The 27,326-nt window shown below is 36.3% G+C and overlaps 1 protein-coding gene across 8 annotated transcripts in view; it reads right to left on the reverse strand.

Annotated features, from left to right (window-relative positions):
* Window positions 1-2,048: 2,048 nt before the first annotated feature.
* The window catches only part of LOC126978455 (nuclear pore complex protein Nup214), a 36,553-nt gene continuing 11,275 nt past the window's right edge, over window positions 2,049-27,326 (reverse strand). Inside the window, exons 9-26 of one of the 8 annotated variants that reach the window (XM_050827257.1) lie at window positions 26,728-26,881; window positions 24,826-25,040; window positions 23,727-23,776; window positions 21,841-22,050; window positions 20,678-20,847; window positions 19,475-19,633; window positions 18,309-18,491; window positions 15,309-15,601; window positions 13,803-13,859; window positions 9,933-10,133; window positions 9,033-9,494; window positions 8,885-8,962; window positions 7,569-8,802; window positions 7,096-7,268; window positions 6,286-6,469; window positions 4,919-5,055; window positions 3,151-3,274; window positions 2,049-2,186 (exon numbers count right to left, since the gene is read on the reverse strand). In XM_050827257.1, coding sequence (XP_050683214.1) covers window positions 2,156-2,186; window positions 3,151-3,274; window positions 4,919-5,055; window positions 6,286-6,469; window positions 7,096-7,268; window positions 7,569-8,802; window positions 8,885-8,962; window positions 9,033-9,494; window positions 9,933-10,133; window positions 13,803-13,859; window positions 15,309-15,601; window positions 18,309-18,491; window positions 19,475-19,633; window positions 20,678-20,847; window positions 21,841-22,050; window positions 23,727-23,776; window positions 24,826-25,040; window positions 26,728-26,881 — 4,115 coding nt within the window. In that variant the 3' untranslated portion in view covers window positions 2,049-2,155. Of the gene's footprint in view, window positions 2,187-3,150; window positions 3,275-4,918; window positions 5,056-6,285; window positions 6,470-7,095; window positions 7,269-7,568; window positions 8,803-8,884; window positions 8,963-9,032; window positions 9,495-9,932; window positions 10,140-13,802; window positions 13,914-15,308; window positions 15,602-18,308; window positions 18,492-19,474; window positions 19,634-20,677; window positions 20,848-21,840; window positions 22,051-23,726; window positions 23,777-24,825; window positions 25,041-26,727; window positions 26,882-27,326 lie in introns of all 8 variants that reach the window. The other 7 variants (XM_050827256.1, XM_050827255.1, XM_050827254.1 and 4 more) reach the window with 7 other exon arrangements.

Consider the following 27,326-nt stretch of genomic DNA (forward strand, 5'->3'; position numbering starts at 1 on the left):
TACATTTATAATTAAAGAGCCTGAGGGTGTTCGCTTTATTCCCAGTCCGTCGTGTCATTAAGAAAATCATTTATGCTATAATAACCTTTCCCACACAAACGTTTTTTTAACAATTCTTTTAAATTTCGTAACACATTTGTTTTGTAATGTACAAATTCTGGGATCATATTGTAGAAGCATATACATCGCCCAACAAAAGACTTACTAACTCGACCCAACCGAGTAGTAGGCATAACAAGTTTATGTTTGTTCCTCGTGTTAACATTATGAATGTCACAGTTTCTAGAAATTTCCTCAATGTGCTTATGAACATACAGAACATTATCAAAAATGTATTGAGAAGCAACAGTCAAAATGTTTATTTCTTTAAATTTTTCTCTTAATGATTCTTTAGGACCTAGGTTATAAATCGCGCGAATAGCCCTCTTCTGCAGCACAAAGATAGTATTAATATCGGCCGCACTGCCCCATAACAATATATCATAGGACATAATACTATGAAAATAACTAAAGTATACTAATATCGCCGTATCTATGTCAGTTAATCGTCTTATTTTCTTAACCGCATATGCTGCAGAACTAAGGCTATTCGCCAATCCTTCAATATGGGGGCCCCACTGCAATTTGGAATCAAGAGTAATGCCAAGAAATACAGCAGATTCCACTGGTTTTACTACCTCTCCATTTAATAAAATATTAGACTCGACCCCTACTGTTGCAGCTGTCTATAGGCGGCTGCCTCACCACTTCCCACCACACGAGCCTCTTGCCCGTTTGCCCCCTCTTTTTCTTTCTTTTTACAAGAAATATATGCATGTTCGATATTATAGCACATTACCAATACGTTAATTGCAATAAAATCTATGGCTTCTAAACAAGGAGAAAAGGCAACCGGTAATGAAATTTAATTATTGCTTCGAACAGAGTTATACTTCATAGATTCTTCTCTTTTTGTATTATTTGTAGACGGTCACTTTTAAGACCTATAAATAAAGGAACCGTGTTGTCTACGGCTGCTGTCAACAGGACGACTTGGTAGGTACCTACTGAAAATCAGTGTTGGAATTGGGGTGATCCTTATTTCAATTCCAAAAAATGCTGAGTGGGTGTCCTTTTCGTGACGCCGTATTTTTAAATTTGTTAATTTTACTATGTATATATGTTTTGTGTTATCATGAATAAATGAATACTTCACTTTACTAGATATTAAATTTATTGTAATGTATTCTATTCGGCTAATTTAAATTATCATGCAAAAGTGTTTGTGTAAAATTAAAAAAAAAATCATTTTTTGTCTATTAACCATTTAAACAGCTGGTGTCCAGAAAATCGTTTCTGTGGTGTGTTTTTTAATTCTAGCGGTAGATGATTGAATAATTTTATACACATCGCGCTACTATTTAAGTATATTCTCGATGGTGTTTTAGCTGGTATGAGATGATTATAAAAAGAGTTTAGAAAAACATCCAGTAGATATAAAACTCAGCGAAGGGGAAAAATTTCTCCCACTACCATGCCTTAACGGCAGTCTGAGAATGGCAGGGGTACAGAAAAGGATACGTACAATATTATTATGTTTTCGGTATTTGACCCATCGCGTTGGCGACTAAACCAATTGGGACAGGCCGTACGACAGTGCAAAATTATGCAAATATCGCCCTGCGTAGGCTATAGTGCGTGACCCAAGGCATTCGGCATTGTGCCCGTTGAAATCACCCAAGATTACGATTTCAGCGGAGGGGATCTGTGCAAGTACTTCGTCAATTGCCGCTTGAACGCAGCCCGTGAGGTGATCCGTTTCTGCGTTACCACTATGGGACCTGTAGACACACGCACAGATGCGGACGCGGTCCTCAAAATAGGCAATATAGGCAGCCAGAAAGTAGACAGGTATTGAAATCCATAATATTATGTAGGTTCTTGTGTTAAACGCTTTTTAGGTCAGTAATGGTGTGTATGCATACCATGTAAGATACCGAGGGATATGAATTCCCACGCAGAAACCAGTTTTTAATGTTATGGTTAGATTCAAGGATACAAAGCAAAAAAAAACTGTCATTTAATTTATTAATATTCTTCGATTACTAAGCCATATAAAAATATTTTATCAACAGTTACATCAATATCATAATAACCCCGTAATTCGTTTCTTGTATCAGCCACGCCAAGCGGTGAATGATGGTGACCTGAAAAATATTACGATGTTATACAAAGCTTCGCTCAAAAAAGAGCGTACACCTTCCTTAAAGGCCGGCATTGCTCTTGTGATTCCTCTGGTGTTGCAAGAGAATGTGGGCGGCGGTGATCACTTAACACCAGGTGACCCGTACGCTCGTTTGTCCTCCTATACCATAAAAAAAAAACTAAGGCGAACCCGTGCGGGACACGAAATTTCACAAAATGACACGAATTTCTGCGTTTCCTTTCAGTTACGTAATCGAAAAAGATATAGTACTCCGGGAGCTACGGGCAATTTTGGCTCATGGAAGTATACACCATAATTTATGAAGTGAAACTTCTATATCGACGTATGAGAGAATTTTTATTACAAATCGTCACGAATTTCGGTTAGGCGCCATGTTGCTTTCTTCTGATAAGTCTATGTCTAAGTATGTCAGAATTAAAAATAAGAATTTATATTTGTACCAAAATTTATGGAAAAAAAATTTTATTTATGGAAATAAGGGACGAGACGAACAGGACACTCAGCTGATGGTAATTGATACACACTGCCCATTACAATGCAGCGGCGCTCAAGATTATTTAAAAACCCCAAAATTCTTAGCGGCACTACAACTGCGCTCGACACCTTGAGGCATAAGATGTCAGGTCTCATTTGCTCAGTAATTTCACTAGCAACGGCGCCCTTCAGACCGAAACACAGAAATCCTTCCACATTACTGCTTCAAGGCAGAAATAGGCGCCGTTGTGGTACCCATAATCTAGCCGGCGCGGGCGCCCGTTGCAAAGCAGCCTCCCAATGGTCATACCTAGCACCAAAGACATTTCTCGTCAGTTGATGACTTGCATAAAAGAGATGGGTTTATAGTTTATATGAAATACATTGTAAATTAATTACACCCGAGAAAAACGTTAAGCCATACCGATGGACTTCCGGAAGCATATTTATATTTTGTAAATGTAACTTACGCGTTGAAGCTAGGAGCGGGCGGACTGCTCGGGCCCGTCTGTTGCGCGAGGTTTCCGAACGTCAGCGTATTCTGTGTTGCCAGGTTCTCAAATGTTGCATTTGACTGTGTTGGAGGACTAAAACCTGCAAAAAAACATTACATTAAATATATTAAAACTCACGAAGTGGGATGAGAGAGTCGATTTATTATTATCGCTTTAGTATCACACCCTTACCTTACCCAACTATTTTATTCATCTTATTTATTAATACGGCTTTACTCACATTTTATCGGTGTGAGTACCGACTAGTTTCGGACCATTCTACTTGGAAATCAGTGTTACTAAACGCATTTCGCAATAATGGGCATAGGCAGATCGGCGATGATCACGTAGTGGACATTGTGAGTACATTTTGTGCACCCGTGGACACCAATAGTGACACGGTGTTAGTGATACCGTGCTTGTCATCACCACCGGCGCCCTCCACCCTGTCAAGCCGCGCACTACGACCCCAAGTCCGCAGTAAGCGACAGGACGTCATCGCGAACCCACTACACTCGCCCTAATGAAGGACCTCCAAATGGTCCGAGATTAGTCGGTACCAACACCGATAAAACGTGAGTAAGACCGTATTAGTAAATAAGATAATAAAGTCTTAATAATTTAATTTTATAAAGCGTGGAGCATGGCGTCATTAAGCCCGATTTCACCATTGAAGAAGAACGCGATTAGAACACTTTGAACTAGACTTACGCCTGTAAACGAGTTTATTGATTCAATTCGAATTTCACTAACACAAATTAAACGCAATTATAGACTAAACCCGTTTAATAGCTGACGTTCAACATATTTGATCGCATTCAAGAGCCGTCTCTTCTGTTGTTATTGTAATAGAAACATTGACACATACAAATTTTCAATTTGTTCATACTTATTATCCAATGGGAGGCTCCTTTGCACAGGATGCCGGCTAGATTTTGGGTACCACAATGGGTTCCGTGAAGCAGTTATGTGCAAGCATTATTGTGTTTTGGTCTGAAAAGTGCCATAGGTAGTGAAATTACTGGGCATATGAGACTTAACATCATATGTCTCAAGGTGACGAGCGCAATTGTAGTGCAGCTCAGAATTTTTCGTGTTTTCAAGAATCCCGACCGTTACTGCATTGTACTGGCCAGGTCGTATCAAATACCACCAGCTGAACGTCCTGCTCGTCTCGTCCCTTATTTTCATAAAAAAAAAACTTATTGATGAATATTTTGACTGGTATTTGATACATTTTATTCTTTATGACATGTAAACTCAGTTTACACCACACGCTCAAAAGGTATCCGTGAAATCGCTTTACGTTTATTCGAGATCAGGACTGGTATTTGAACTCGATTACGTAAAACTGAGTTTTATGAAACTCAGTTTAAAGTGTCAGTGGTGAAATCGGGCCTAAATGAATGCAAGGCTATAACTACTTCAACAAAAAAAAATACAACATTAACCTACATAAATCAATTTTCCGTCACCCACATAAGGGTGATTAAAATTTAGTTTATTAAATACAATTTTTTTTTTACAAATTCTTTGTATAAATTGTCATATTACGCAATGAAATTTCTTGTTAGAATTATTTGTATTGCCAATATATAGGTATTTCTTAGTCACAAATAAAACCTTCTCCTAAACACTCTCGATTCAGTGGTTTTCGCAGTACAGGAAGAAAAAACAGACATTTATTAGTAGTATAGATCTGTTAATCATTATCTTTCCGATTGTTAAAACTATAAGTACTTACTTGGGGAAGATCCACCGAAAGCTTTTGGTGATGTATTACCGAAAGCGGTCCCACCGAAAGTCGCGCCACTACCGAACGTGGCGGAGGAACCGAATCCAGGATTAGCGCTTGTGCCACCGAAACCTGAACCTCCAAAGCTGTAAACAATGTACCAATCAATTTTAGCCACGCGCTAAGCTTCTATCATTTTTGTATCAACCATTGTTTTGAGACGAGACGTACCACCCGGTTACATAATCTCTGGCCCTGAAGTCGATGACGTCACATCGCCGCTTTATTACGGTGAGCAAAATAAACATTACTAGGATATTATTATTCACTAGCTGACCCGATAGATGATGTTCTGTTCATAATAAAAAAAACTCTTGCGGGTGGAATTTCGTTAAATCTTAGCTGACCTTTACTCGGCGAAATGAATATTCCTACCAAATTTCAAGTCTCTACGCCTTATGGTTCCAGAGACATCGTGATGAATCAATATATAGGTGGAAATATCCTATATACTTAGTCTGGCCATAAATACTGTTACAATTAAAAATAAACAAAATATCACATTTGAATTTAGAATCTGTTATTTTTGTATGATTGTTCATTGAGTTTTCTCATTTTGGTGCCAATACATTGTGCAATATTTTGCGATATTAAAATGGAGTGGGGTGATAAAGAGAACCGAATCGCTGTGATTGCATTACGCAAAGTAGGTATGGAGCCAAATGCAATTTTTGAAACTCTCCATACTTGTTATTAGTAACACGTTTGTGTACCGGGCTATTAATAGGTACAATGAGACAAGGAGTGCCTGAGCCATACTTTTGTGAAAAAGGTATCAAAACATCGGCACAAGTGTATTCGTAGTGACCTTAACAAACCATCTTCAATAACCAAGAATGGTCCTTACAACAAGACTTGTTGCCGGGTCATAAAGCTCGGTCTACTCAGTCTTGGTTGGAAACGAACGTATCAGACTTCATCAGAGCTTAAGACTGGCCGACGTCTACTCTCGATCTCGTTCGGCTTGCTAAACGCAATTAGGAGTCCCTAAAGATTTTCCCATGGAGAGAGTGTGTGCTTCTATTGATAACTGGCCTCAACGTTTAAATGACTCTTTTTATATTTTAAATTGTTTTATATATGTGTTAAACTAAGACACTGTTAAAGTAATAAATGTTATTTGCAAATATTATTTTTTGTCTTTGTTTCATTATTTACGGCAAGACTAGGTATGTAGATGTAGTGGGGATTATAATAATCCCTTCACCGCCTTTCAAACCGATGTAAGCAGTATATTTGTATTAAGAATTACAAAAATATGTTCAAATAACAAACAATTACATCATTCTCCTACCGAAAAGTAAACGTGGACTTACCTAGGTGGCGATCCGAACGATGGTTTACTTCCAAACGCGGGTGATCCACCAAATGCAGGAGAAGAAGGCTGCGGTGAACCGAAAGCTGATTCACTTTGTGGATTACTGAAGGGTTGTGCAGTTGATGGCTGGCTGAAGCTCCCTCCTGGACTGCCGAACACTGAGGGCTGGCTTGATTGTTGGCCTGAAAATAAAAGCTTAAAGAGCTTGTCGCGTCTACGTTGATAGCACTATTCATAATGTCCTTTTTGTACAACCCTTAACATTCCACGTAGTTTATATATCTTTTGATATATTAGTACTTTTCTAAATCAGAATTATAAATTAAATGCGAAACAATGTGTACACTACAAAACTATTAAAACTTCCGCGAGAAATTATTAATTTTATTTGTCAATCGGCTTTCATCATATATATTCATATTTCAGTTCTCCCGAGAGCGTTATCACTCACTACATTCACCCTAATGAAGGACCTCCGAATGGTCCGAAACTAGTAGGTACGAACACCGATGAATCGTCAGTAAAGCCGATTTATATAAATAAAATCTGCTAACTAAATAAAAACCCTAACAAATATCTAAAACCAAAATAACCTAAACCAAAATTCAAGCCTATTTTGTTATTTTTTTTTATATATAATAAAAGGACAAACGAGCCAACCGCGTACCGCTGATCAAGAGTAGATCTTGCAACATCAGATTTTGTAAGAGCGTTCGTGGTTGCACGTATTGTCTTCTTTTCAATGATTTTTTAAGAATACGCGAAATTAGTATCGATGAGTTTTACTGAAATATATTGAAATACAAACCAAAACCAGATCCAAATCCACTTGTAGTATTACCGCTACCCCAGAAGTCTTGCGCCGGTTTCTGGGCAAAAGTTGATGATCCACCGCCAAATATATTTGTGGCAGTTGAATTTGACCCATTGAACGATGCCTTTCCTCCAAATACATTCGTACTACCGAATGCTGATCCAGGACTGAAAATATCCACCGTTATTTTAAATTACCAAAAAAACTAGTTTATCATATATATTAATGAAAAAAAATAATACCCCGAAAATAGCAAATCAATGAGAAACAAAAACTGTTGTTGTGTGCGTTCATACAATTCACTAATTCATTTATAAATCGCTAATTAAATGTAATGATATCGCCAACTTTACAGAGATATTATTAATCTCCAATGTATATTACTATTATTCCTTCTCAAATTAAATGTAACGGTAATTTAAAAAACTATTGGAGTACAGTATTCTAAATATAAAAATATTACCAACCTGCCAAAAATACTGCCCCCACTCTGAGGAGAAGCTGTTGTTGTCGATATACTAGCAGAAGCAAACAAATTTGCGCCACCATCGCCAAATAGGGACCCACTCTGAGTAGTTGTAGTTGATGTCCCAAAAAGTGAACTCTGTGTTGAAGAACCGAAAACCGAAGGTTGTGAAGATCCAAAACCTTGTGTTGGTGGCGTTGATGACCCAAACACGGAAGCTTGTGTTGCTGGAGTCCCAAATGCTGAGGCTTGACTGGTCGTTGTTCCAAAAACTGACGTTCCATTTGCATTTAATCCAAAAATAGACGTTTGTTGTGGTGCTGCACCAAAAATGGATGATTGTGTTGTAGTGGCTTGACCAAAAACTGAAGTTTGCGCAGGGGACCCAAAAATGGAACCTTGGGTTGTATTAGCTGACGCGAAGACAGCTGCAGGTGTGGTTGAAGGAGATGATCCAAATATAGTCTGAGACGTCGTATTTGGAGTACCAAATATTGAAGTTTGCTGGGTAGCCGTGCCAAATGGACTGGATTGGCTTGTACTTAATGTTGAAGCTTGAGTTGTGCCACTACAATCTGTCGCTGGTGCCGATGTTGTGCCAAAAGTTGATGTATTTGATCCAAAACTTGGTGTCGTTGAACTTACACTCGGCGCTTGAGAAACATCTGGCAAAGCTGGTATACCAAACACCACCTTATTTGCAGCACTAAATACACTTTGGGCCGACGTGGGGCTAGTACTATTCCCATTTGCTGGAGTTGGAGGTTCAGATGCAATGATTGGTGGAGATGGAGATATACTAGAAGGCTGATTCGTATTGGAGGTTGTTGAGGCTAACATAGAAGTTGCTACGGTTGAAGTATCTTTTACTACTTCTTCTTGGGTGGTTGCGGTTGTAGTGATTCCAGTTTCAACAGTTTTTTGCGAGGCTTTTTCTGTTTTTATTGAAATATCTGTAAATGCACTTCTCGCACTACTTGAATCTGGTTGTGGCTTCAAACTAATTTTTACTGTAGCAGAAGTCTCAACTATTGGTGAAGTTGTATCATTATTTGATGCCACGCTTTCAGCTTTGGAAATCTGCGGTAATTTTTCTGGCCCTGTTTTCGTTGCCTCTGGTGTTCTTGACGTAATAGTAGATGACACTGGTACTTTGAACGTATCTGTAGTCGACGTTGTACTTTTTGCTACTGAAGTTGCTGTCGATTGTGATGAAGGAACTCCAGTAGAAACTGCTGAAAAATATTCCAAAAAAATATTATAAATAATGACATCTAAAAGAAGAAAATTTATCATATTATAATAATTTAGACTTACGTGGTGTTGTGGTTTGGGTAAAGAAAGTAGATGGCAATGATTTTTCTATTTTAATTTCATTTGGTTTCTTTAGGTCAACTGCAAATTATAACGTTTGCTTAATTAATACGTTTTGATGATAAGAGCAAAACAAACAAAAAATACTAACCTACAAACACCGGATGAGCAGAGGATGAAGGAGGTAAGTTTGTCATAGATTGAATAGTAAAAGGTTTACTAGTTTCTTTCTTATCTCCACCCGCCTTTAATGAATGCAACTCTTTTTGATTTTCTTTAGAGGCTGATTTCCCAAAAATAACATTTTTATTGCTCTTTAAGACATCGGGAACATTTTGAATATCGCTTAAAGGTGACGATGATTTTAAACTTAATATATTTTGTATGGGTTTAATATTTGCAGCTTTAGGTGTTTCAGGTTTCGTTACGATAACCGACGGCTCTGTGGTTGGCACAGCCTCACCGGTTTCATCAGATCTCGGTATAACCTTTGAATCTGTTTTCACTTCTGGTGCCAGCTGTTGTGTAAATTTGCTGAACATATTTGTCATATCCGCGATGGGTTTTGAGGTGAAAATGTTTGTCTGGGTAATTGATGTTGGCGCATTGGGACCTAAAAGAAAACTTTTAACATCGATTACCTCAAAACATGAGACAAACAAATCAAATCGAATCTGTTTAAGCTGTGCTTACTTGTGTACATGCTTACAATGTGTTTTTTTTAGTGAAAATAAGGGACGAGACGAGCAGGACGTTCACCTGATGGTAATTGATATGTCCTGCCCTATACAATGCAGTGATTCTGAGCGACACTACAACTGCGCTCGTCACCTTGAGACATAAGATGTTAAGTGTCATATGCTCAGTAATTTCACTTGCTACGGCGCCTTTCAGAACGAAACACAGTAATGCGTACACATTACTACTTCAAGGCAGAAATAGGCGCCGTTATGGTACCCATAATCTAGCCGGCAACCTGTGCTAAGGAGCCTCCCACTGGTAAGTTTGTTGTATGTGTTTTGATTTAAGCAATTTTATGATTGATACTTACAGCTGAAAGCGAAGGGAGAGCATATTTTTCGGTTATCAAAGACATTTTCAGAATTTTTGTTATCATTTGTAGCCACTTTTGTGTTTCCAGAATCAGATATGGCTGCTGGTTTAGAATCATTTTTTGTTACAGGCAGCTGAGCTTGAGGTTTGAATTGCGGTTTTGCAACAAAAATATTTTCAGCAGGTTCTTTTATCGGCTCTGGAACTATAAAAAAATATCAACCCAAACTGTGTAATCAATGTAGAAGGGGAAAGAGGCTGGAAAAGTCGAGACGCATTAGGTACTCATTAAAAACATAAAAAAATAATACTATAATATTGACTCAATTTTTGCCATAATTTCCCGATCAGAATGAATGATTTGAATAGGGGATTCAATTCAAAATTAAATAATACATTATATAAATTTTCCTGTAAATGGCGGTGACGGAAATGAAGCCATCAATTTCTTTGAGTGTTGTGGTTTAACAAATGATTATAATTTAGGTACTGTGGACATTTACTGATTCGAATCGATGTTTTTGTTTTAGAATCGATTTTGGCAACACCATATACTCTGAAACCAGTCGCGTAAGTCTTTTTTAGGTAATCGAAACTAACTAAAAATGTTAATTTTTATCCATAAAAGCCTTGGTCCCACATTATGTGGAGTCGGCACCTCAAAGTCTCAAATAAAAAATTATAATATCGAATTATTATTTATGACAGTAAGGGTAGAGACGAGCAAAACGTTCACCTGATGGAAATTCGTCGATCATCGGGTTTTTACTCTCACCTCAATCTTCATAATTGTAAATATTACTTTGTTTTCTGGTGTGAACTATTTACAGTTTAACGTATTTACTTACGAAAGGACATATTTTCATACTTTAGGAATAGGATAAGACGTTTTAGTTTTATTTAGTTTGTGTGGTTTTTTAACAGTGACTGTATACATACAGGGTGTCCCAAAGTTATGGGACATGAAGGGAAAGTACCTTAAATATCGAAGATAGGCTATTTTACTAAAAGAGGACTTTATGTTATTTTTAAAAGTTAGTACTTCTGCATCCAAAGATTTTCTAAAATTTACTTGCCTCGTCTGGGAATCGAACCGACTGAAATGTAAAAAAAATACATCCCTACATTTATAATGCCAATCGAAAGAATGACCAAAAACTTATAACTCTTCTTAAGTAACATAGTATTTTAAAAGAAAAGAACAACGTAAAATGAATGTTTTTCCATCTTGGATTAGTACGAATGGACCGATTAGATGGCCGGCCTGATCCCCGGACTGGTGTAAGACCATTAGATGTCTTCTCTTCAAAAAACGATACGAGAACGTGGGCGAGTTACAAACTCGCCCACCATTGTGCCATATCATATCGAGTATTCACGATAAAATGATATTCTTATCATTTTATGAACAGGCAGCGGACTCATTAAAAGATTGGCGATAAGACAAGAGGGATCACATTTTGAGCATTTAATTAATTAATTTACAAAAAAATACCCACTTAATTGACTACTTTCTTTTAAAATACTATGTTACTTAATAAGAGTTATTAGTTCTTGGCCATTATTTCGATTGGCATCATAAGAGAAGGGGTGTTTTTTTCTAAATTTCAGTCGGTTCGAATCCCAGACGAGGCAAGTAATTTTTAGAAAATCTTTGAATGCAGAATTACTAACTTTTAAAAATAACAAAGTCTTCTTTCAGTAAAATAGCCTATCTTCGATATTTAAGATATTTCCCTTCATGTCCCATAACTTTGGGACATCCTGTATATATGACTGTGAACACGATCAATAAAATCTCCAAAAGTTGCACTAACTACCTGAGTAATAGTGTAACCCAAAACATGTTTTATCTTAATAAACGCGTTTTTATTCATGTACCATGCTGTTGCACATAAAATTGTAAATTATTTGATTATTAAGTATATTTTTATTAAATAAGCTATGTGTTTTATTCCACAGTAGTGTAGTTTATTTGTATAAGGAAAGTCTACTAAATCTGCAAGTCTGCTAAGTAGGTAGGTAAATATGTAATGTCTTTGGTTTGGTAAATCCAGTCAATTCTTTTCGAAATGTTATAAAATTAATTTAATGAAAAGTATTTCGTAGTTTATGGGTTCAGTTATGTCAACATATCATTGTACATAAACTAACGAATTGCTTTGAATTAGAAGTTATGTTACATTTTATCAAAATAACATCAAAACCCGGGTTTTGATTTCAAAAATAATAACTGGGGGGTAATCAGCATTCTCCTTTCGCTGTGATCGGAGTCGCTAATAATTAGCAGCTTTTTTTAACGTAAATTTGATAGAATATTCTTAAATTAATTAAAAATGAGGACTACTAAGCATTGAACTATGGAACTCGTCAAATTCGCCGCAGTCAAGTCTTTTTTATTAATGTGAACATGTAAGAATAATTTTAAATTAATTAACAATGATAACTTAACATTAAACTATGGAACGGGAGGATTCGGTCTACAGTCTTCAAAGGCACCGATACCCGAACACGAAACCCAACTCTAAGGTCTATGATATTGCTAATGCTCCTGTTGGGGTTCTCATTTTCTCTAAAATCTTATCGTTATCAGTATAAAGCTTCTTTGCAAAGGATGCCGGCTAGGTGGGTAACACAATGGCGCCCTTTTCTGTCAACAAGCAAGCGTTTCCGTTTGAAGGGCGTCGTTGCTAGGGAAGTACTGGGCTAATGCTAAGCTAGATAAAAATACTGATCGTTCCCTCACAATAAATATAATTTATGTTAGAAAAAATAAACTTTACGTGCCGTTTAATGAATTAACTAGAGTTAAAGGCTCCTTCATTCTTGTTATTCAATTTTAAAATAAAATACCAGAAAGTATACTAGGACTCGCTGAGCGCAAATTCAAGAAATATATTAAAGCTTCTTTGACAAAGAAGTCCTACTATAGTATAAAAAATTATTAAGAGGACAATGATGCATGGTTCTTGTCAGGTTCTGCGCAGGCCACCTAAAATTGTATATTATATTAAGTAGGCTAGGTTGTTATATGATTTAAAAAATGGGCTGGGAGTCCCTTTTCAGTTCTTCTCGCCAAGTCAAAGCCCCTTTATGATCTGATGCAGCTTCATGATATTTACCAAGTGTTGTTGTAAAATGTTATATTATTGTCACTTCCGACGGTACATACAATTTCTAATGCAACTTAAAAAGATGCCTGAAAAAGACGAGGGCGAATGCGATGAATTACATGTTTTTACAATAAACCTGAGCGGCACTGCGATAAAATGGGCAACGTCTTGTTTTCTCATAAAACAATCTTGTAAAAGAGTAGGAAGTTAAATGAACCAATACGTTATGGACTTACTAAGTGAAATATATAAAAATATAATACAAGTTCAACCTGCCTTAAAACCGTTTACACCTAAACATAATAAAAATTTTGGTTATACAATGGAATACAAATAATTTAAGTTTTCTTTAGTGTTAATTCCGCCAATATTTGTCTTTAAAACAATTCGACACGTGTTTCGCCTGAAAAAATCTATACACATCGTCTCGTGCCAGATTTTGGCGAGACAACACGTCCTGAGGATGCCTCGTGTAGAGGCGAAACACGTGTGGAATTGTTTTAAAGACAATATTGGCGGAATTAACACTAAAGAAAACTTAAATAATTTGTATAATTATGGATTTCCGCAAAGTAACGCCTAATTCAATAATTTTTTTTTTTATACAATGGAAGTTTTAGGGTATGCTTGATACCACCACGTATTAATAGTTCGAATCGTACATCAATATTAAAATTAAAATCTATACACATCCAATTTATAGCAAATTATAACTTAATATTATTATGCATAAATTTTAAAGAATAAAAACTTACCCTCAGTAAAATTCAGAGTTCTGACAACATTTGCTACTGCCGGCTTGATATTAGTCGCTGGAACGGTTACAGGATGTTGTTTTACAATGTCTAATTTCTCTTGCTTAATTTCTATAAAACGTTTAGAGAAAAATATAATAAAACAATAAACAGAACAACGTAAATAAAATAAATATAAAAAAAAAAAACAAAAAAAAACTCAGCTCTACTTTTGAAAATTAATTTTCAATAAAGATTGCTCTTGTATGCTCTATTAAAAACAAACTAACAGATATAGATCTGCTAGCATGCTCAGGTAGAATGTCTTTATGACAAGATTTGTTGATTTAGCATCAAGCTATTTGTATCACGGACACTTTATCATATTTACTATGTACAAGTAACTATGCTTCAAGCGTAATACAGTAACACTGTTGCACTAATAATAATAAAAATAAATAAAATTTAGGTACATAATTCATAAATTTTTAGATCAAAACTATAATGTTTTTTTTTACAATTTGAACAACCCTAGCACAGGCTTCAGTCTAATTGGACTATCAGTTGCAATCACCAGCCTTAAGTCTTAGTCTAATGCTTTGGTCTATAAATAATGGTCCAAATTGCGTTCACTTTTTTAAGTCTCTAAATAAATAAATTAAAAAAATTGATAAAGCAGATATATTGTGGATACGTCGTATAGTTTATAAAACAGATTAAAAATTCACTATAACTCTCACTCATTATGGTATCTAGCCGGCACCTCAGCGGCACGTGATGTTATGACGTCACTCGTATGAAATATTCAAATAATGCAGAAACGAATATTATCGTAACTCCAAAACCACTCTCATGATGTAAAAAAACTGTTATCTAGGTATATATATATATATATATATATATATATAAAGTATACACGCTCATTCGCTCCATTGACAATGAAACAGGGCACATGGGAAAGTCATTGGTGAATAAGTTGAATTTCGATACGTGCATATCTATCGGAATTGTATGGCGTTCTATATTATTATAATGTCTAATTTATCTTGTTTAATATCTATAAAAAATCAAACAAATGTACCAAACCAATTACATGAACAACATAAAATAACTATATTAACTCTATTGAACATAGTAACTACAAGGATTCTCTAAAGTTTTAAACGCATAAATAATTTTGAAGTAATTAGCAAAGACCCAAACGGTCTTATGAAAAAATTTGTGGAGTAGAGATGTTGCGATAAGGCATAGTTAACTATGACAGGTATATTATTATAAACACTTAGAGGCATTTTGGCGAAGGCTAATGTTAGAAGACTATTCAAAAGTAATTGCGGTTTAAAAATTTATAAAATAGGGTTTTGTTTTTTAAATTTTATCAGACTTTTGAGTTCGCAGAGCTCAAAATAACACAAATTATATTATATGCGTTTATGTATGGAATAAGCGAGAAGTTGCAGGGATGGCCTTTAGGGTTAACCGTTCTCCTAATATTTTATATAGAACATGAGAAGAAACAAAGCAAACCTGTTTTTAGTCCCGTATTTATCTCATTTTTTATTTCCTTTTGCATCGACTGTCTCTGCTTGTCTTGTTCTCGTTGATCTTGTATACTTTTCTCATATTTTTGTTGCATCTCTCTCTGAGCCAAGTGCTTATGTAATTCTATATTCACTGGTTTAATTTTTTTTGGCTTGTGGTTGGACAGAAAGTCGCGCAGTGCGTCTAATTTATGCGTTGAAAGCACTCCTTTCTTTTTGGTGTCCTGTGCCTCGATACTCATGTTTAGAATATTTTTTGTTAATTTCGATAGTGGATCTCTGAAAATATTATGTTTCTTATATTAGAATCTCTTTCATCAGAGCAAGTCATTTCTAATATACTAGATACTACTACCGCCTCGGAAGCAAATGGCGCGCGTAGAAGCGGCGTAAGAAACTCTCCCGGAATCCTTTTTTTTGCGCTCTTTTTAATAAAATATACAATAATGTACTGTCATTGATATTGCTATAAAATAATCATAACCCAGGCTGTCCGATCACTTAGATATTAAGCTGTGGAGTAGTACGATTTACGACGGAGTCATTTTTAAATAAAAAATTTAAATTTATTTGTAGATAATGCCTGAACAGTGGCTGGGACTTTTATGAAAGTAAATATATTTACACTTAAGGCTATTATGTATCTTATGAAGCCTACTAGAATTAGATACAAGCAATCCCTTATTTCTAGTGTTATAATAATGAAAATCACTATCAAGAGTAAAAAGGTGTTTCCCTCCCATTCCCCTTTCACCGCCTTGCCCTCGTCCTCGTATTAGTACAAATTCGTAACCGTTTATATTTTCGTGCTATCACTGCTTCATTTTGAAGTTTTCATTGTTACGTTTTGACTTTTGCTGTTAATATTTGCTTATATCTGCGTTGCTTATCTAATAGTTCTAGCAGAAAAATAAACACTATTTGTACTTAACCTTTAATTTTTCATCATTATAATAATAATAATTATAATAATCAACATCACAACACAAAACCGTTACATCAAACTATAATACTTGAAAAATAAAGAGTTGTTTATATATACATATAAATAAAATTGGAGTATCTGTTTGTAATATTGAAATAACCGTTTTTTACTACATATATATATATATATATATATATATATACGGACAAACGGATAAACCAAAATAACATTTTTTACAATTTTTGCCTGTCTGTCTGTTTGTTCCGGCTAATCTCTGGAATAGTTGGACCGATTTTGACGGGACTTTTGTCTTTTACATGTAGCTGATGTAATTAGGAGTAACTTAGTTAGGCTAAGCTTCAAAATCTTTTATTTTAGAAAAATACATAATATATTTATTTGCTAGAAACACAATACCTACCTACATAATAATACAGAACAAACACAAACAAATCATACGTTATAGTGTTTGTCACAAATTGGTCACACTTACTATCGCAACCAGCGCTGATCTTCCAGTGGGACTAATTAACGCCCCATGAAGCAAGCGCCTTTTTTAAAACGAAATAACAAAATAAAACAGACATTGAAACACATTTATGATGGACAAAGTTAAATTATTTGATTAAATGTGATTCACTGAGACCAACATTCACTTATTCTGTACAGTCCCTGCAATTCTTTTATGTCATACCTTAAAGCTCTGTTCAAACTGAGGCGAATAACGCGCGGGACGCGTTTTAGAGCAATTCGCTCGCTCGCTTAGACTCTCACACTGACGCGACATCCCGCGTGTCATTTTTGTTTCTTCAGTGGAGAAACATCATGTCTCTTGATTTTGAAGATGAAGTTTTACTGTTGTTACCAGTCGCAGGAGAAGAATCAAAAGATTCCAGGTAAGTAATACGCATTATGTAATTTGAAAGAGTAGTAAAACTCTTTCTCCAATACACATAATATATGCCAGACGTCTATTATTTGCGATATCAAACATTCCCGACGGGCGTCCCGCTCTTGTTTCGATTCAACTTGAGCGACTACTCGCGTCAATTTGAACATGTCCATACAAGTTAGCTGACTCAATCGGCGCGAGCGCCATACGTCGCGCGTCCCCCGCGTTAGTAGCCTCAGTTTGAACATAGCTTTACAGACACGTGACTCGGTCATTGAGTTATAATTATATTTCATATAGTTAGTCAATTCCGGCGTCCCTCTCCTAACCGCGACGTAGTCTGCCGTAACGATTTGTACTCGTATTTAGTGTGTTTTACTCGTATACGGAAGAAAATGGACGAGGCCTTCACCAAAAGTGGGGGCCCATACTATAAATTAAAACATTAATTACTAAGAAACAGACAAAAACTCTTTTTAATTCTTAAAATATTAGTCTAAAGTTAAGTTGAGGTTACTAACAATAATAAAGTTTTATTTATTTTAAAAGTTAGTTTAATTAAATTATGTGATTTAGTATGGGAACAAAATGCTTTTTTATTTTATTTACTCCTATTTAGGCGTGTCACATGGATGAATACAACTGCACGTGTTTGTTTGTTCATTCTACAACACGAATTTGCTACTTACCAACAAAATATTTAAATTTAAATATGCGTATCAACTGTGCTTTAAGTGAAAATGCGTCAACAAGTTATGTGTTTTTTGTGACAACCCTAGCATATTTTAGCGATAAGACTCGAGCACAATATAGTCATAGAACAGTATTTCATTTTCATACTAGAGAGCGCCTGTAACGACGCACGCAAACATACACATGATTTAGACAGCCGCTAAACAATCATGGGAAGACAAATATATGTAGAGCCATGTCATGCAGCGCTGAGACAGTCTAAGTCAAATTGGCTGCACCACGTCGTTAATCTTTTTGTATACAGGTACCAACCCTAGCACTCCGCCCAGACGTAGGTATATATTTCAAGGAGACAGCTAAATAATACTACTGTTCTATTATTGTATTGTGCGTCGAGTCAGAGTTGTATGTATTTAGCTGCAGAACATATTTGAATTTATTACACAATGGATCAGACAGATAAAATATCAACTTACGTGTTTTTAAAAGGTGTGCATCTAAACAACGAGGCGGTTTTTATGAATGGCATTGTGCTGCACTCCTTCAAAGTGTTCCTCAATGTTTTCAAAACTGCTTGATGTCGCGTAAGGATATTCTGTTGTTTTACCAGCGGCTGATATACATCATCTAGGATTGGATGGATCATGCGATGACCCGATCTAAAATGAAGAATAAGCTATTATTGACAAACTACTGCAATTAAAAATTGCACAATAATATTGTTGTGGTATTATTCGATATTTTCGTAACATGCACCTGTTTGTACAATTAAACACCTCAATAGGGTCCATTTTGTGAGGCACCCTACGATAGAATACCTAAAGCATATATCTTTCAAAAGAATTACCGCATTCAACTGTTTGAAGACGATGCAGAGTAGTCAGGAGTGAAAGAACTAAGAATTTACACAGACGGCTCCAAAATGGTAGCCGGAACTGGAGCTGGCATCTGCTCACAGGAACTGAACATACAAACACCAATACCCTTAGGCACACACAGCTCCATTATGCAATGTGAATTTGAAGATATCAAGGAAGCTGCAAATGCAATACTAAGAAGGAAAGTACGCCGGCACTGACTGCGTTAGGGAGCAATACCTATAACTAAGCGCTCATATATGAATGTCACCAGTCCTTGGAACGAGTTCCCTCTAACAGCTGGGTAAGTCTGCAATGGATCAAGGGACAGAGCGGTTCATTGTGTTGTGTTTGTTGGTTCGGGACCCAAGTGGCTGGCCCATTGCCACTCCTGCCGCTGCCCTTTAGCCAAACGCGTTCATTGATGCGCTCTCTCACCAACAACCTACACAACACCCAATGGATAAATGTCTCGAGCTGTAGACAGTCGAAAGAAACGTTTCCTGCACTATCACCCAAACTGACACGTCAGCTTATCAGCCTAAAAAGACACGATATCCGAATCATGGTGGGCACCCTAACCCTAACAGACACACACAGACAGTCTTAAATGCAGAAGTTTTCTCTGTTACATCTTCAGCCAGACATGCTCTGCGCAAGGGTAGAGTCCTACATCCAACATTGTGTCCCCAAAGGGCCGTCATAATGGCTCTGATGAAACGTGGCGATCAACACCACCATACTGGATTTACAGGTATAGTTAAGACAATTCTGAATTGACTCACCTCTTGTCTTGGTATTTTAACAACTCCGCCCACTTATAATCAATAGCTTTCTGTGCTTGTTCCAGTTGATTTTCAACATAGAAGGCAAGTTGTTTGATTGAGTTAAAGCGTTTAGTTGTAAGAGGATCAGCTTGTGTCCACTCATGTTCTTCTTGCACTCTGAAACAATTGTCTATTTGTATAACAAAAACATTTAATACTTTTCAGATATATGATTAAAATATACTAAAGAGTTACTAGATTTTATATTCTATTATATAAGTTCTAAGTATAGAATTTGTACTAAATTTTAAGATTAATAACTTATAACATTTTTGTTAGTATTTTACATGTGGTTCAAAAAAATGCAACAACAAAAATAAACAAATATTTCAATGATAAGTTTGCAAGAAAGTGCTCGAGAGATATTTTACCATATGTATTCAAAGTGTTGTTTTGCGTTCGGATACGAAATTACCAGCCGTGAATGAAAAAAGATTTTATTTCTGACATGGTCACTTGATGGTATATGATTACAGCGGCCCATACTCTCTTGTAACAATATAGTAATCACAAAGGCGTTAACGAACTTATAGGGCGTCGTATAAATGTACATATGAATTCGAAAAGAGAAAACGTATTGGTTCGTGGCGGGCGAGGAACCAGGGCCATGGTGGTGAGTAGTGTTGTCATTGTCAATGGCTCGGCCTGGTAGTGATGTCTATGATTTCTCAAATAGGCTATGAGTCAGAGTGGTGTTTCAATGACGTTCTATACATACACATTGTGTTAAATAAATAACCAAGAAAGTTATTGATTGTATTAATTAATTGACGACCCATATAGCCGAATGGTTAGTGACCCTGACTACTAAGCTAGAGGTCCCGGGTTTCGAATCCCGGTAGGTGCAACCATTTTATATGATGAATATGGATGTTTGTTACCGTGTCATGGATGTTTATATGTATTTATGTATGTTTAAGTAAGTATATTGTATTAAATGTATAATTGTCTTGTACCCATAGTACAGGCTATGCCTAGTTTGGGGCAAGATAATTTGTGTAAAAGAGTGTCAATATTATTATTATTACAACTACCTAATGGAAAGATACAACAAATAAACTGCTCTTGGATTGTTTCAGTTAAATAATTGTTAAGTGGAAGATAAGAGACAGGTGGTACAATGCTGTGAAAATTTCAAATCCAAAGAGAAAATATTCATACTCAGCCTGCGTCCTAGCCTCTGCGACTGCTGCGCAAGTGCGAACCAGCTCTAACTTCAACTGAATGATGAAGTCTCTCAGCTCTTCCATTTCACTGTCCTGCTTCACCTGATCCGGGCTTAGACCATGAAGCTCAATGTTGGGTTGCATGCTGTTGATCTCTTCTTGTGTCTATGAAATATATTTATGCAGTTATTATGTTACCAAAATAAATTATAGTTAAAAAAAAACACGCAATAATAACAGAGGGTAAAATTTAAATGAAAATCGACTTTTTGGTGAGAGTCTAATCGATGCATGAGCATGCGCCTTGGTTTTTGGCACAAACAGAATGCAATGTGTACTCGGTAGTGACCGAGTGTCGGACATACACTGCATGCATGTTAATCCTGAAAAAGAATGGCACTTACTATTTAAATTATTGTATCTTCGTAGCTTAATAAGTGTGCACAATTTCAAATAAATCGAACGATTTGAAGGGAACAAAAATAACTTTCAAAATTCCGTTACATATATACGAGAACACACATACCAAGCTAATATTATAAGCGTATTTAAAAGATTGGGTAAAGTAGAATATTTAAGAAATCGTAATTGATGAGATTTGAGAATAATTCGTAATTTTTGTTTTTTAATATTTTGTACAGGCACACATTAATGTTAATATGTTCGGCGGCAGATTAGGTACTAATTTTTACCAGGTCTTTTATGGTATTATAAAAATATATAAATAAAACTGCAGTGTAATGACAAATGACGAAATAACAGCTTCGTTTATAAGGCATATGTTTTTTCACACAGTAGTAATATCAGACAATCATAGGCTTATCTCCCACACGTCTTGATTAATGCCAGTTTTATTATACTTTTATTGGCATATAGCTCATGTCATAATAGGTATACGGTTTATAAATAAAGCATCCATCCACCCAGAAAATAGTGAATTTGCACTCAGTCATTCATTAACTTTGGTTCACTCTGGTAGCGCAAGTACAAATGCCACCTAATCCATTAATTTTATCACAAAAAAATTTTGGACAAGAAAATCTGTTTCAAATACATTTCGATAGGCATAGTTGACAAACAAATTCCGTCCAACAATTGAAAGCTTTTATATAAAAGGAAAAAAATATCGAATATCATAGACCCTTATTTTTTACTTACTTCATTTAGATTCTCCATAATAAACTTCCTAAACTTGTACAATTCCATTTGAAAGTCATTTACTTCTTTGATAAGCATGTTTTGAAGCTCCTGGTTCACTTTCGCCTTGTTAATTTTCTCCTGTTCACATTTCAAAGCTGCATTCATTTCTGCTTGTGCAATCAATGTTGATTGGACCACAAGAGATGTATCGTGAACTTTGTCTGGTACCTGGAATTAAATTAGTTTTTGAATTCCGGTACTTTAATGTTTTAATTGGAATTGTGTAACTATTACTACCAGTGCTTCTCAAGCCCCCACTTCGAACGCATCCCGAAAATTCAGAAAAAACCCCACAGGACAGACTGACTAATGATGCCAGTCCAAATGCCGGGATAAGTGTCCAGATAATATCTGGATATATTATATCTAATTCTATGAACAACAATAAGGCTAGAGTTTATTGATAAAAATTCCTAAAAGCTTCGCTGTAAGGGAATAGTCAATCTAGCAATATCATTTGATGCCATTCTAGGAGTGGGATACACAGACCCAGACCTATGCACTCTCCCAGATCATAAATGACATCCAAACTTATTCTATAATATTACAATTAGAAATTATTTACTTACTTACATTTCAGGTGCCTACCGATTATTTCCAAGCTATTCGAAAAGATCCTACAGAAAAGACTAAACAGTAGTTTGAAAGAAAAGTCCAACAAATTTTATAAAATCAATGCGGGAGTGCCTCAAAGGTCTATTATTTGATTTATCGCCGCCTCATGGTCACTTGCAACACAGAGCGCTAACGCGACCGTTAGAGCGAGGCGGCAAAGGTTTATTTTAAAAACACCCACGCGATTCCGACCACGGAATAACGCAAAAAGAAATTTCATTGTTTGTGGAAAAAAATCATTTAGCACTAATTTAGCACATTAATCAATATTGCACATGAATGGCACAAATATAAATGGCGAGATGGTAAACGAAGTTAGTGGATTGGTAAACTTACCAATTGCTTACTGATGCTATTATTTGCTAGAGGGGTAAAGGTTAACACGGCCTTCGTTATGCGTCTAGTGCTAATTTACAACACTGACATAAGGAGACAAACAGGCTCTCGGGGTGAGCGACCAGTTAATATTATTTTACGTATATTAGCATCAATTTGATGATAATACTTAATTAGATTGATTCCGTTAATTATATTTTTATTTAATAAAATTAAGGGACGAGATAAGCAGGACGATCAGCTGATGGTAATTGATACGCTCCACCCACATTACAATGCAGTGCCGCTCATGATTCCTGAAAAGCCCAAAAATTCTGAGCGGCACTACAATTGCGCTTGTCATCTTGAGACATAAGATGTTAAGTCTCATTTGCCCAGTAATTTCACAAGCGCCCTTCAGACCGAAACACATTAATGTTTACACATTACTGCTTCACGGCAGAAATAGGCGCCGTTGTGGTACCCATAATCTAGCCGGCTTCCTGTGCAAAGCAGCCACTGGTAAATACATGTCGTGGTCAAGAACATTGAGCACAAGAAGCGAGTAGAATACAAAGATGATTGGGTATTCGTTTTAGTTTGGGTGTAATTAATAGAGTGCGGACGAGCGTTGAGCAGGCAGTCAGGGAAGAACTATCGAGCGAGGCGGTTGAGTCGCACGCGCATGCCGGGAACACTGAGTTCTGATTACGATTATTATTATTATTAATCTAATTGTGTTAAGTGACAGATTCTTGTTGATTGTAAGACTGTATTTAGTTAAGTGTGTGTACTGTGTTAAGTGTTTCACTTGCCGTCGTGTTCAACATCAATGAACAACCATGAACATCCATCTGACCATGTGACCGACCTTGCTCATACTGATAAAAATTATACAAGAATATTGAACTCACCTGAGATTTAGATTGAGGTGTCATCTTTATTTCTTGAAACAGTGATGGTGCTAAAAATGAAACAATTTTTAAAACAATTATAACGAACAAACTAACCAAATGGAATTGCAACTTTTGTGGGTTATGTTATTTCTAGCGGCTAACAAATAAAATTGTATGTATTTCTATCAAACATGCTGATTATCTTTTGATGCATATTACTTATGGAATCATGTTGTAACTTACAATATAGTAGAGTCTACACTCTATTATATGTAGTATATTTATAAAATTTATTGAAGTAGGCGGCGGAAATCCATAATTATCCAAATGTTATGAATTTTCTTTAGTGTTAATTCCGCCAATATTTGCAAGCCAAAGTCTTGTAATCTCATGCCAGAGTTTGATGAGTCAACATCTCACGGCATCCTCAATGCCTCGTGTAGAGCCGAAACACGTGTCGAATTGTTTAAAGACAAATATTGGCGGAATTAACACCAAAGAAAACTCAAAACATTTGGATAATATGTACTATAGACAAATAAGGTATATTGTGAGAGTAGGTTATCTCTAATAAAGATACAGCAAGAAAGAAATGGAAAGCAAATCTAATATTACTGTAAGCTACTTTGATTGATAAGTCGTAAAAAGTGAGTCACACTTGGCAGTAGCTCCTTAGTATTTTGAATACTAAACAACTAGCTAACACACACATTGACAAATCAAAATTGATCACAAATTAAAATAGGTCACACATTATCGAGCTGTCTATCAGGTCGATATTCTAAGTCCATGAGTTACTTGTGGCACTTCGTCTCTCTCAGAGCGATATTTAATGATCATCAAAATTCGCCATGAAAATAAGTCTCGAGGAATTATTTTTATAGTCAAATGACATTCAGCGAAAATTTTGATGTAGTTCATTTAAGTGTAAGTGCATTTAAATGTACACCCACATGCTTTTTTAAAGTACCCATGTCATATCGTCCTGGAAGAACCACGCAAGTAGTTCCATTTGCGTGATGGCGAGAATAATAATTATGCTTATGGTTTGTGGTATGAAGGTGGAATTGGCGGCCCTCTGAACAAGTTAAACAGCTTCAAAACATCCCCTGATTACCTGGTGTCGTTTTAGCCCTAATTGGCGTAGAAGATTCCACTATAATTGGTTGTGAACTTCGTGGCATTTCTGGTGGAGTTACTGCTTGGTATGAAGGTGGCTGTTGGACTGCTTGTGGTTGTTTCGTAAATTGCTGCGTTGATTGCAGAGCCTGTCGGAGGTGGCTGATTGGTTGATTGGCTGGTTCCGGTGATGATACAACATCAGGGATAGCACTGTAAAAAGATGTAAGAAGAATCATTATTTATTTAATTGAAAGAGTGGCTATTTGTCTAGTCCTAATGAGTCCCAGTAGCACCGCGTCTTGAATTGAACTCATGTGTTCGCCCCTTATATTTATAGCCCATCGTCCAGCCCGCATGCAGTCGCATTTACGAAACGCAGTATCTTTTTGTACAAAGAGTACCTGGAAGCAGGATGTAGTCATCAAGGACGCTGTCGCCATCGCAGAAGAGATGAAAAGGCGTATCATCGGCCTCAAAGCAAAATCTGTTTTGATTCCGACCACACTGAGGTGCCTGTTTAGGCGACAGTTCCCAGTTACCATCCTGGTGAGTATGCACTTGTACTATAACAAGATCCCACTGCTCGATTCTGCAGGTACGTGATTTTTTGATAAAACTACTACTATAATTAAATGAACGTTTAGGGAGCAGTGTATTAGCGATAGGTTTCCTATAAATAAAAAATTGGCCGCAAGTACCTAGCATGATAAGAGGCAGATAGAGGCCAATAAACTAAAAAAAAGTTTATACATATATATTCTATGCACCTTAACTTATAAGCGATAAAAATTATTTAAAGGATACCGGATGATAATCCAATATTTTATTTTTGAGTGTATCACATACAGAGGCTTATTACAAATTAAAGCATTCACAGTTACAGAGTAGTATCGTAAAATTAAACTTATTATTTAATTGCCTAAGGGCGGTTGCTCCATTCCCAATCCGTGGTATCATTAAGAAAGTTATTTATGTTACGAATATCGTATTTTTTTTATGGAAAAGGAGGACAAACTAGCGTACGGGTCACCTGGTGTTAAGTGATCTCCGCCGCCCACATTCTCTTGCAACACCAGAGGAATCACGGGATATACGCTATTTTTTTGAAGGTACCCATGTCATATCGTCCCGGAAACACCGCAAGGAAGTTCCTTCCACAATATTGTAGTACGTGGAAGAAAGCTCCTTGAAAACTGCACTGTGGAGGATCGCCACACATCCAGATGGATGGGTGGGGATGACCTCACTTGTGGCGTGTCGTGCGAAGGTGGAATTCAGCAGCAATAATCAGGTGAAACAGCTCTTCGGAACACTCCCCGTGATAAATGCGGTTCACAGATCACTGGGTCCCCGACAATTCGAAATGCTCTGCGTTGCCCGCGGTCAAATGGATCAAGCTGATATTGGGGTGCGCCAGACCAGAGATGACAGCAATACTCCATATGTGGCCGGACCTGCGCTTTGTACAGCGCTAGAATGTGGGCCGGCTTGAAGTATTGCCGTGCCCTATTTATGACGCCCAGTTTCTTCGAAGCCAAATTGGCTTTGCTTTCCAGATGGCCGCGGAATTGGCAATCGCTCGAGATTTCGAGACCCAGAATTCCGATACTAGGCGAAGCTGACTTAATACTTTTGTTTTGAACATTTTCTTGGATCTTGTTGTAAAAGCATATACATCGCCCCACAAAAGACTTACTTACTCGACTTAGCCGTGTAGTAGGCATTATAGGTCTGTTCCTGGTGTTAACATTATGGTTATGACAGTTTCAGTTTAAGATAGTTTTTTTACATTCATTGAGTGATTTTAAATCCTATTTTGGGAAAATGTTTCAATTTGAACCTAGAAAAATCACCGCCGGCAATTGTCTTGATGGAAATAAAATGAAGCATAAATTACCTTGTTAATGAAGATGCAGGTAATGTCAGAGGCTGTATTGACGAACATACTTGGCTAGCATTTCTGTCTATATTAATTATGTTGAAGACCGTCAGAAGGCCAGTGTGTGAGAGAACCAATAAGAATGGCATTGGTGGGAGTACTTCGTTTTCACCTAAAATTATTACATAAATGAATTAGCTATATCTGTAACTAACAAAAATAATACCTATTAATCATTACATAAATTTATTTAGACCTACACCAGAGCAAGGAATATATAATAGTACAAGTACGGAAGTCTCACTCAGCAAAATAAATTAAAGAAAAGTGACTCTCTTGCGGTCACAATGAGGTGTAATTCAGATCTAGATTATAATTCACCTACAATTTGCTTCTCTTTCTGTCGCGTTACTCTTACCTCTTTTGACGACATTAGGGTTGATTTCTTTACCTAAAACTGTACATACCTAGTAAAAAGAGCTCAGTTTTTTTTAAATAATGAATTCGTAATTTTAAATCAATATTATTTCGTTGTCAAGCCTACATTAGTTGCAGATAGTAATGTATGCGTGTGAATACCACAACATTCCCAAACATACTTAGTCCCCCTTATTCAT

Source organism: Leptidea sinapis, chromosome Z (genome assembly GCF_905404315.1).
Source record: "Leptidea sinapis chromosome Z, ilLepSina1.1, whole genome shotgun sequence".
Classification (NCBI taxonomy): domain Eukaryota; kingdom Metazoa; phylum Arthropoda; class Insecta; order Lepidoptera; family Pieridae; genus Leptidea; species Leptidea sinapis.